Source organism: Uloborus diversus, chromosome 7, assembly GCF_026930045.1.
Source record: "Uloborus diversus isolate 005 chromosome 7, Udiv.v.3.1, whole genome shotgun sequence".
Lineage (NCBI taxonomy): Eukaryota > Metazoa > Arthropoda > Arachnida > Araneae > Uloboridae > Uloborus > Uloborus diversus.
In genome coordinates, this window is record NC_072737.1 from 970608 (window position 1) to 983498 (window position 12891).

The following is a 12891-nucleotide window of genomic DNA, read 5'->3' on the forward strand; positions in this document are numbered from 1 at the left end:
AAAATAAAAGAAAAATCCATTAAAATGAGATTTTCAGTCTCCATGCATCCCATGGGGGGCCATCGCTTCCTTGACACAAATGAGAAAGAAATGCACAACACTTTATTTAAGGCACTTGGGTGTAGCACCACTGAACAGCATGACAAACGTTCATGCAATTAAATGAGATTCTAAAACAAAACATATCAAACAAAAATGGTACAAGTGGAAAAAAACATCTCTGCCATATTATGTACAACTGGAATTTCAGAGCCTCTTTCTTCACGTAACACAGCTTTTAACGAGAAAATACTTTGCAAAAATAATCACTTTAAAAAGTCTAAAATTCTTAACTCCATGACGATCCACGAGATGCCATCGCCCGCACGTTTCTCTTTACATAAATGCTTCGAACGATGGGGTAAAACAAAAAAATTAAGTTTCGGCGGCCGAGAAATTTTGCCGTAAGGTGAATTGCCGATTTTTAAGGTAAATTAAAACACTAGAGGGGAAACGCAACGGCAATGGATCTGCATGAAAATAGCCAACGATGCAAGGCGGATCGTGATCACAGAGAGTCCAGAACGGATATCCGCAGAGAATAAACAGACGTAGATATTTTGCTGCACGTGGGCCGACAATAAATGTCCTAAAAACGAAATATAAAATTCGGAGAATGCCCGATTAAAAGTGGAAGAGACTCGCTATTTTTATGGCCATTCCGAGCGATGCGCTCCGCGAACTTCTTTTGGCACCATTGGATAAACAACGAAAGGGATTAAGTACACGACAAATTGGAGCATTCACTCGAGATTCCGACGTCTTAAGTAGGATCGCGAGGGGCGACGAAAAGAATATTCAAAACAGAGAGTTTAAGTATATAGCTACATTTGATACTTTCAAACTTGTCTATCATACAAAACATACACACATATATATATATATATATAATAGATTAAAAAAGAAAAAAGGAAAATATACAATATTAAGTAGTAAGTAAATGCACTTCGTGACCTAAGTACGGAGCTGCTTAGAGGGCCGGGTCGACCCCCCACCCCCCTGTGGCAGAAATACCCTACCGGGTGAAAATAAAAAAGGATAGAAACAGTTTTTTTGATCCAGTATGCATTTCCCAGAAGGATAACATTCAGATTTGAACGATCACTCCTTCTGAAAACTTGCGTCTGTTCATTTTTTATTCATTGTGCTCTTTGAAACTGAAAATGGGATCGCACAAGCTTAAAAACTTTCATAAGAGAATATAAAACAAACAGTGAGCACTCTTGATGAACCCCGAGGAGTCTGCACATCTTCACAAAAAGCGATCCGGAAGACAATACGCTTCGCCTTCCAAACACGAAGGACAAATGCCTTGGATCCGGAGGACAAGACGCTTCAACCTCCAAAAACAAAGGACAAACGCTTCGGATCCGGACGAGACGCCTCGTCCTCCAAATCCAGTCAAACGCTTCGCATCTGGATGACGAGACACTTTGCCCTACAGAAACAGGCAAATGCTTCGGATCCAGACAGCCAGATGCCTCGTCCAAACCGGGCAAATGCTTGTGGTCCAGACGACGAGACGTCTTGTCCTCCAAAACCGGGCAAATGCTTCGGATCCAGATGACGAGACGGCTCGTCCACCAAACCAGGCAAATGCTTGTGGTCCAGATGACGAGACGTCTCCTCCTCCAAAACCGGGCAAATGCTTGGGGTCCAGACGACGAGATGTCTCGTCCTCCAAAACCGGGCAAATGCTTGTGGTCCAGACGACGAGACGTCTCCTCCTCCAAAACCGGGCAAATGCTTGGGGTCCAGACGACGAGACGTCTCGTCCTCCAAAACCGGGCAAACGCTTCGGATCCAGACAGTGAGACGCCTCGTCCACCAAACCGGGCAAGTGCTTCGTATCCAGAGGACGGGACGTCTCGCCTCGTCCTCCAAAACCGAAGCGCAGACTCCGCAAACACAAAGGATCATATACTTTGTCCTGTAAAACAGCGATGGATCCAGAGGACACGCCGCTGCGTCCTCCGAAACCGAGGATCCGGAGGACGCGTCCTGGTGGCTTGAGTCTTGCTTCCCGGAGTGTTAATCCAGATCGAGCTTAGGGACAAGAGAGAGGCGGGTTAGTCGATTATCCGGCAGCAGAAGAGTGTTCGCAGGCGGGTGGGTTAGTGCGGCTCGGCCACGGATCAGGCGACTGGAGGCTGAAGGGTTAAGAGCGAAAAAAAAAAGACCGTTAGTCTCCGAGAGGACACTCATTAGCAAAGCAGTACTGAGACACGGACTGGGCTCGTTCACGGAAAAGTTAACGGAATCCCTCGTTGGCCGATTTCGGGGAGACTATTTCACCACAACCTCTGACCACAGGATCTAAGCTGGTCTCTACTACCTGTCACACGTTCAAATACGGGAAATTACGTCAATATTTAAATGAATAATGTAGAGGAATGGGCCAAGGGGGCTAAAATGAATGATGGTTTCCTTTAGTTAATTCAAAACAAATACAGACTACCAATGCATTTTGTAACCGAACGGCCAATACGATAGCCGTATTATACATTTTAGCAAAGGCTAAAAATGAAGAAAAAAAAAAAAAGAGGCCAATCCCAGTTATTCCTAACATATTCATACTCAGCCAAAATGCTACTATGAAAACTCAACCATTTCCATATCCTGCAGCTATTGTAAGAAATCTCAATCCCATTTTAGGTAAATTGTATTATCGAAATTATTGACCAACCTAAAGCAAAAACGGGTCAAAATGACTGTCGAATTTTACTTGCGTTAATGGCTTTAACTCTGTTCGAGTCCTCCATTGGAAAATATAAAATATAAGGGTTAAAAATAATGATAAACACATAATGATTAGTGTCCAAGCAGTGGAATCCAACCGAAGAAAAAAATGTGCGAGTTTGGTAGAAGCAGATGGAATTGGATTTCAATGCATAAAAAATTGGAGCCTACTAAAAAAGAAAAAACTCTGCTGAAATGCATAAAATTAACACCTAATCTGGAAAAGTAGGCCAGTATGAACATTTCTTTGCATTTTATCATCCATCTAATCATGCGCTTCTGAATAAAACTTTTACTAACAACTTCTGACTACTGCATTGTGTATTAGCAGTATAATTTTCTTTTACAGCAAAATAAGGACCAAGTTTAGGCTATCATTTAGACGAAAAAAAACGGAGTGCTTCATGAGCATCGAAAAGGTTGGGGAAGCATTCTATGGACCGAAAGGCAACAACTCCAGGATGAGTGGACGGTCTTTTCTCGCAAAACGAGCACTCAAGACAAACATTTTCAGCTTTGTTGATATTGTAACCAAAAACTTTTCTCACTCCATGAGTAAAAAATCAAATATTGCTCACAGTCAAGCAAAATTCAGAACCCCCCCCCCCAAATGCATAGTTGTTAAGCTCAATTTGGTTGGAATAAATTCCATTAAAAAGACTAAATGTATGCCATCATTTGGATGTGAGAGAAGAAAACATCCTATTTGAATGAAGCATCAAAAAGTCTAAATATTTCAGTATAACAGCCACTGGATCTCTGTGGTCAAAGTGTAGAGAGTTCAGCTCTATGCGATTATGCAAAGAATTAAGCATCTGGGTAATACTGAGCAAGAAATACAGGCAAATCACACAAGCTGATCCATTGGAAGAATAGAAATACACCGCCTCGAAGAAAAGTTAAAAAATACTAACTTTAACCCCACTAAGAAATGAGCTCAGATCCTCTGTGGTTCACTTTTCGATTCAACTTTGTATAAAGTCCCATAAGCTAAGTACTGGAACGTGTCACCGGAGAAAGCTTTCGAAGAGCAAACGACTGCCAGTGCATTCGTGCGATACTTAAAATGTGCGAGTGCAAGGAGCAGAAACTGGTTTCGAGGAATGAGGTGCAAACGAACCCAGTCCGTGAGAAAACTTGAGTGTTAAAACAAACTGACATTAGAGGTTAATTTCACAGTATACATTTATATTAAAGATAATAGAATTTCAGAAACAACAGACTAAACATGAGGTTAATCATCTACTTGACATGATATTAATAAAGCAGTGAGAGGCTACAGAAGACAGAGACTGACCTTTCAAGAGAGGGAGCCCGAGCGCTGATAGGGGTGCTCTCGCAAACCCAAATTTCTCCTCTGTTTAACCACGGCACCTGGATGTTGAGGAAAGTGTTAGTACAAGTGAAGGGGGAGCGCTACCTCCCTGATACCCAAAGCCATCCTGAAGCACTCGACTCACGGCAAGATCGTCAATACGGGATGTCCGATAAATCATAGAAAACAAATTGTCGTACGATTATGCGATTTGCACCGAAATACTTCAGGGTCAAATATTCTCGACTTCACATATTTGTGTCAAATTGTGTTGCACTTAAGATCTGACAATGCAAATTACCAGAGTAGGCCAGAGTCCATGGTGGCCAGAACACACGATGAACTCTGGCACCATTTAGATGAGGTTCCATCATCAAATTTCAACTCTGGTAATGAAAGGAACTGCTTTCTGTTAAAGAAAATGATTAACACATCACCTAATATTTGTTTTTCTTGCCATGATGGTACAAGCGGCACCTTCAAACACAATTTGGTACTTTTTTTTTCTTTTTTTTATGATGTCAAAAAATAAATAATTGAGAACTTTTTTAAAATTCTCATGCAAAACGCATATTTGTACAACAATTTGGCCGTTTTGACACATTTAAAAAGTTTGTGGAAAAGACTTATCGGACACCCCGAACAATGATTGTGTACCTAATTTCAACTTATATTCAGTGATGTTCCCATCAATTTTTCTGAGGGTATATTCCAAGTAATTCATTGAGTACAATATGTGTATACAATCATATACATATGTCCGCATGACAATTTTTGAAGCTTGAGGGTATACGCTACGCGTTTAAAAAATGTTTGAGAGTATACGGCGTATGTGGAGTATACCCTATGGATACACCACTGCTTATATTATATCAGACTTTTTTCAAGATTCAAAATATGATTTATTGCAAGAATTTGAATCTTTGCTATTTTACTTATAATTTTTTGCCCTGGCTAAAATGGCATTGGGTATCACAGAGTAGCAGGAGGAAAACATACAAGCAACTGATACACACACATCCAAGAAGCTCGCTCAGAGGACACCATTTTTTTTTTCATATTTAGCTATCAAACTCATGGCCACCCCAGTTTTGATACAGTGAAACTTCAATCTTCTTCGTGGATACGATTGCTACCGATACATTTCTGGCTACTTTACATGTTTATAATCACCGGGTAAGATGTTTCAAAAAAGGAGATCACATCCTTAACAAGTTTCTATACCTAAAGTGCACAGTAAATAATGAGAAATGGCTATAAAACTTTGATTCCTGGAAAATTTATTAAAGAAAATCTTTAATCACCAACGAGGTCTGCAAACACGAAAGATTCTATTTCCCGTTACCCAGAATTTTTTTTGGCACATTTTAAACAGTCCTCCCAGAATCGAAACCATCATTTTTTAAAACACAAGGGACAGGCTAGGTATACAGAGCTTTTGTGAGACTACGCTCCTAAAAAAAGGGGAAGACCTTAAGACTAAAGTGCAGAATGGGCGCAGCAGTATTAGACTCCGCAAATCGAAACTGTTCGACATTTTTGAAGACAGTCGCACGTCATCGAAACGAATATCATGTTTGGCAACTTTTGGAAATGGGCATCAGTCAACTTTTTCGTGCACGCCATTATCTCGTCAAGATAAAAATTTGCTAAAATTTAATTAAGAAGGATATAAAAATAGGAGGACAAAGGGATAATAAACTGATGTGTTTAACATTAAAATGACACGATTAAAATTTTGGAAAATATGAATAGTCTGGCTTGACTGAACTCGAATGCGACTGGATGAAAATTCCACAGAGGGCGTGGCAAAATGAATATCGTTCCGAGTCGTCCGCAATGGAATTTTAGGTAAAGATAAAAATAATGGTAAGAATGAAGTTAGACATCCATGCAGTAGAATCATACAGAAACATTTCCCACAGGCAGATTTTATCGGATTACGAAATGCGTAAACATTTGGGACCGATGCCTTAGAAACAAATAAAATGCAAAAATTTTACACCTAATCCATATAAAAGTTGACAAGTATGGCAGTCTTGCATAATATAGAAGAACAAGCGAATGGTGTTGGCAGAAAATTTTTGGCTCTGCAGAAGTTTTTTTTCAAACTGCTAACGTTGATTTAATTTTTTAAAGGGAATTTAAGAAAATCCCAGAGTATATTTCTGTTAAAGCCTTTCTCCAAAAGCCTTTTAAAGCACATGTGTAAAAAAAATAATGGTTTTGGCAGTTTTCTTCAGTTGGTGAAAAATAAGCGAGCTATATGTTGTTGTAAAGAAAATATTAAACGATTTAAAGCACTTTTTTTTCGTCTCTTTCACATTTGAATATAAATCTAGTTTGTTATTCAAGGGTGAGTTAGGCAAAATAATTATTTGCAGAAAGCTTTTCATTTTATCCAAGTCTGAAGTATGGAATATGAGGGGTGAACATAGTTCCTTTTTTCAAAAAAGATATTATCGAGAAAAGAAAGGAAGTACCTCCACCTAGAGTAAAGCAATGTTTGGCAGAGGTTTAAAAGTGACAGTGACTTCAGCTGGCAGGGCCATTTATAGTGCACTGTTCACCTATTCCAGGCACTGCAAAATAACAAATATAAAGAAATATTCCTGCAGAGAGGTTTCACTGTATCAACCGAGGATAGCTACACAAACCGGTTGGCTCTACATAACACAATTTAGATTTTTTTTTTTGCAAACAAACACTGCAGTTCCATACTCAATTGTCAATAACACCAATTCGATCAATAAAAAATAACTGTACTGAAAATGGATGACATAAAAAGACATATTAGCTCCTAAAAAATTTAAATCTAATGTTTTTCTCAATTCAGTCCTCGAGTCGAAATGCTCAGAACCGGAAATTTAAAGTACCCATACTTGCAAACTTTCGAAGAAAAAAACACAGGAGATTTCACTAGAGGTACATAGGTGATTAACCAGCGACATCTTCACAACAGAATTATTAAATTATGCTTTTAAATAACATAAATACTAAATTTAAAGTGAAATTGGGATTTTTTGCAGATGTAAGCTAATTGGTAGCAGCAAGAAAAATATACCGCAAAGGAAAAACCAAATAATAAAGGGTAAATTTGCTTAAAGTTTCGTACATTCCCCAGTCTCTACCAAAAAAGTAGCTACAAAAATTTAATTACTAAAATCCTGGAAAAAAAATCAATATATAATGAAAATAAAATATAAAATAGGTAGGTATAGGGTAGTTCATGTAAAAATAACTTCAAATTTTCAAAAAAATTGAAATATTTTCAAGATGCAAAAAGATTGAAATCGGCTGCAATTTTCGGCAAAGAACCTGCTTCGTTGAACATTCAATGTGGAAAGCTTCCGAAAAATTAATTTCGACTAAATGAGCCATTAATAGGAAAAATTCTTGTTCCCTGACATTGGCCGACTGAAATGGGCGCCATCTGAGAAGAAAGTGAAACTTTTTGATGATTGACTGAAAAATCGGGAGAAAATCTTAAAAAATGGGAAATTGGGAGATGGAAGCAAAAAACGGGAGTCTCCCGTCAAAAACAGTAGAGTTGGCAAGTATGAGTACCCGAAAGTCTCGACACCGATTTAAAAGTTTAAATATTGTTGGAATAAAATTTACAAAAAGAAAGAAAACCATACATATTCCACAAAAAACAAATTACATCGTTATTCCTTGTAAAAGGAAATTTGTTTTTAACATTATGTTTGAATTCTTCATACAGACACTAACAAATCTACTTTCAGAACACTATTTTTGTATCGGGTAATATTTTATGATAAATAATCATATGACTATATTTTTAAAAATAAATAAAAAAGAGACTTTAAATTCAATATCACTTTACATAAAGAAAGTTTAAAACATTTTGATTCGCTATATTTACACTTCATGCATAAATACCTTAAAAAGGTGCTAAATGACTCATCCAAATAAAAATCCTACACACATCAGTTCATGAAAATTTTAAAGTTTTAAAAGAGCTTTCAAAACATCACATTCATATTGAGCTTCAAAAATATTAAAATCCATTATTTCCGCGTGAACAGTTTGTAAACTCGCTAGATATTTAATATTAGATTTTAATCAACAATTTCTAATATTCATCTTATTACAGTATCATTAAATTTTTACCTATTAAATTGGATTTTTTTCCTACTTTTAATTTCACCGAGAAAAGACTACATATATCGACCCATTCAATAGGTGTGGGGAAAATTCTATAAAATCAATGTACAATTATACTTTTTTTTAAACATTTGACATTACAAATGTGCAGTGTTGTGCACATTTGGGTAAACATCTCCCCATGGATGTAAAAAACGGATGTAAGAAAAAAAACCCCGATAGGTGCTTCATTTTAAACTTAAATTCTTATGAAAATGATAGGCACCTCAACAAGAAACCCCCCCCCCCATTAGGATTTAAAAAAAAATTACTTGAATCTATGCCCTTCTTAAACATACGTATATGTTATTTATGAAAATATACAAAATAAAGGGGGGGGGGGGTAAAAACCTAATTTTTTTTACAGCTTTGTCTGTAGGTAACACTCAAATAAATAATTAAAATTATTTATTTGAAAAAAATAAATAATTAAAATTTATTTGAAAAAAATAATTAAAATTTATTTGAAAAAAATAAATTAAAATTTATTTGAAAAAAATAAATTAAAATTTATTTGAAAAAAATAAATTAAAATTTATTTGAAAAAAATAAATTAAAATTTATTTGAAAAAAATAAATAATTAAAATGTCACAGGACAACATTTTACTATCGATAAGTATAACTATTAAAAGAGCTTTTTAAATAATAACCAACATATACAAGCTCAACATTTCTCCGTTCACTTCAATATAGACATTTGGCCCCATCCATCATTATTTTGAACAACATAAAATTGGGAAATAAAATTTGAAAGCACTAACAAAAAATCTATTCCGACGAGCAGAGGCCCCATTCCGCGGACACGACATCGACCATAATCTCTTCAAAAAGAAACAATTCATAAATATAAAAATTCTAAAAACGGTGGGAGCCTTACAATTAAATGGGAATTCGTATAAGCTCTATAAACTACGAAAGAGAGATCAGGACATCCGAATGCAACTCAACGCGGCATTCTTTGCCCTAACTTTTTTTTAAATTTTCGATACACTGAAGCAGTAAAATAATATATCCTGAGCATGAATAAAACATAACAGAAAATATTCATCCTTAAAACTCAACAAAAATCACCCGTTCTGTAAACGAGTGGACACCCACTTCCCTGAGACATGCATCCAAAACATACATCACATATATATATAATATATAAAAATTCAAAAAACAGACGGCCGACGAGAAACACTTTTTTTTTAAAAAGGCCGAACGAAAAGGCTTGTTTTGAAAAATTGAACAAAAACAATCTCATACAAAATGAATAAGTTAAGAGGAAAATCTCCTTTATCACAGAACTGGAAGAAAAACGGGGGACGGAAGAAGGGGAGAGTCCCTTCCGAAAACGAGTCCACGGATTCCTCCTCGCATTCTCTCGCAGATTTTAAAGCTTTGGCGCAGTGGTTTAAAAAAAAATTTTTTTCTCTTAAAAACCACAAAAATTGCTACAGAGGAAGTACTTGGTTCTTCGTAACAATCATTGGTAGCAGCAATACAAAAAATGGCTTTTACTACCGTCTCCATATCTCGTTCAAATCTTGACGTTTGAACACAAAATCGGCAAGTTTCGTATAATTTTTAAATCGTCCCGAATCCGTCTAATATTTTTTTTTCTTTCCTGAGGTGCTCAATCATTTTTGTAAAAGATGTAAATTCATTTCTAAAGATATTAACTTATGCCCCTGCCACAAATGGCGACACTACGAAAAAAAGATCCTTAAAACAATATTTGCGACTGCAAAATCTATGTCTAAGAGATTAATTAAACCCACCCACATAGTTTTTTTTTCACTATATTACAAAACTTTTTTTGCTGCAGATAGTTAAAATTCTTGGGAGACACTGGGAGAGAGAGACAAATCAAGCGCGAGGGAGCGAAGTCCAGAGACCGAACGGCTCCGAAATTCAAAATTTCTTCGATTAATTTTGTCATTCCTTCTGTTTAATTCTCCACTCACACGAGAGATCGTCCAACGACACTCTAGCGCGACGGACACTCCCGGTTGTCACGGCACCGTGCGAGTAGGTAACGGGATGACGTGTGAATACCGTTCCGTACGTGTCGTCAAAAATCTCAAATTTCTTCAATTACAATATTATGTCGTTTAATTCTCTACACTCGTACGGACGACGTGCGAGGAGGTAACGGGACGACGTGTGAACACCGTGCCGTACGTGTCGTCAAAAATCTCAAATTTCTTCAATTACAATATTATGTCGTTTAATTCTCCACACTCGTACGGACGACGTGCGAGGAGGCAACGGGACGACGTGTGAACACCGTAACGAGCGAGGGGGGTGTCGCCAAAAATCTCAAATTTCTTCAATTACAATATGCCATTTAATTCTCCACACTTGTACGGACGATGTGCGAGGAGGTAACGGGACGACGTGTGAACACCGTACCGTGCGAGGGGGTGTCGCCAAAAATCTCAAATTTCTTCAATTACAATATTATGTCATTTAATTCTCCACACTCGTACGGACGACGTGTGAGGAGGTAACGGGACGACGTGTGAACACCGTACCGCGCGAGGGGGGTGTCGCCAAAAATCTAATTTCTTCAATTACAATATTACGTCATTTAATTCTCCACACTCGTACGGACGACGTGCGAAGAGGTAACGGGACGACGTGTGAACACCGTAACGAGCGAGGGGGGTGTCGCCAAAAATCTCAAATTTCTTCAATTACAATATTATGTCATTTAATTCTCCACACTCGTACGGACTACGTGCGAGGAGGTAACGGGACGACGTGTGAACACCGTAACGAGCAAGAGGGGTGTCGTCAAAAATCTCAAATTTCTTCAATTACAATATGCCATTTAATTCTCCACACTCGTACGGACGACGTGCCCGTCGTCACGGCGACGTGCGAGGAGGAAACGGGACGGAGTGTCGACACCGCACCGCGCGAGGGGGGGGCGTCGTCCAAAATTTCAAATTCTCTCGGTTACAATGACGTCATTCATTTTATTCTCGTGCGAGAGGTCGTCACCGGCGCGACGGACGACGCATCCCCGTCGCCACGGCACCGCGGGAGGGAGAGACGAAGAAAGGGCGGCGGTCAGCGTCCGAACAACGCACCGGTGGCGTCTGCGTGCGGGTACTCTGCCAGGAGCGGCGATGCGAGGGCGGCGTAGTGCTGGTAGTCCCCGTAGGTGGCGTAGAGCAGTCCCGCGTCGGCGGGCGAGATGAGGGGCGGCGGGGCGCCCCCGTTGAGCAGCGACGGCACCGGGATGCGGGAGGAGAGGATGAGGGGGGCCCCCAGGGGCGTGCCGCCCGTCCTGAGCGGGTTGGACGCCAGCGCCATGGGCGGCGCGGCCAGCAGCCGGGGTGGCGGCCTCGGGCTCGCCCAGGAACATGTAGATGTCTGCAAGAGAGAAGCACACATTAAGAGTCCACGAATGATAAGCAACTTTTATTCGTCCAGGGACCTCGTGACCGTTTCGAGACTCCCGATTGGTCGATTTTTTTCCCCTCCCATCTCATGCATGGGAACCAATTTCATTCCCCAGAATTTCCAAATTTATGTTTGAATGTTTTTAATAACCCCCTCCTCTTTCTCCAAATAGCATGGTGGTAACAAAACCCAGAAAAAAAGTTCCCTATTTAGTTCCGAAAAATTCCCCGATTTCACAATCGTGGCTATTAAACATATCCATAAGAAAGAACCACATTATATAGCATACCTGCCTTTTTTGCAAGAGAAACAAGTAGTAGATTTTAGTTCAAAATATAAGAAAATAAGATTTTTAAAACAAAAAACAAGAGAGAAAACAGTAACTCAAGATACTATAAGAGCAAACTTTTTTTGAACTGAATTTTGTTCGGTTCAATATTTAACTTGTGTGACGTTTGAAAACTCACAGTCAAAATGATCATGAGACTTTGATTAAATATTTTTGAATAAATATTAATAAGCATTTTAATAAAGTTTGACTAATAAACAAAAATGGGGGGGGGGGGGAGAATAAATAAAAACACAGCTGCAAAAATGGAGAGATCAGCTGTGTGAAACAAAAAAATTAAAATAGTATCAATAAATTAGACGCTATTGTCACAACGTTTGAGTAAATTAAAAAAGAATGAAAAAGAAACATCTGAATTGGGGTAATTTATTTTTTGTCCGGTTCAATCAAGGCTCTATTGGTATGTAGCAGTTCTAAAAAATTAACTTTAAGAACGTTCGGCAAATTTTGTTTGGAAAAAAAATCATGTCCAAATTAAAAAAATATTAGGGGGGAAACTTGAGGGGTTTGGTGATTGAAAATAATAAATTTCCCTTTTATTTTGAGAAATTTAAAAAATACCCTGATTTTTTTCCAGAAATTAAATTTTCCAAATTTCAGGTGGTGTTACCATCCTGAAAAGTGTATTGTAAACTTGATGCATTACAGAGGATGACTAACAACATAAAGTAACATTTAATAGACAAGACTACAAGATACATTCATAATTTTGAAATAAACCATTTTATCAATATATTCAAGTATTGTTGCCGCTGTGGCACAAAAACAATGAAACTAAATTTAGTCAAGGCTTATGTTAAGTGCAATAAACAACATGTATAGAAGAGTTTTTTCGAAATGAAACAAATAGAGAATGCAGAACAAGCTATAACCCAGACAGACAAC

At 38.1% G+C, this 12891-nt stretch overlaps 1 protein-coding gene across 1 annotated transcript in view; it reads right to left on the bottom strand.

Moving 5' to 3' along the window:
- Nucleotides 1–1945: 1945 nt before the first annotated feature.
- Nucleotides 1946–12891, bottom strand: part of LOC129225857 (protein held out wings-like) — a 50734-nt gene continuing 39788 nt past the window's right edge. The window contains 4 exon segments of the mRNA XM_054860379.1: nt 1946–2189; nt 4076–4152; nt 11342–11588; nt 11590–11627. Of these exon segments, the coding sequence (XP_054716354.1) occupies nt 4079–4152; nt 11342–11588; nt 11590–11627 (359 nt within the window). The 3' untranslated portion in view covers nt 1946–2189; nt 4076–4078.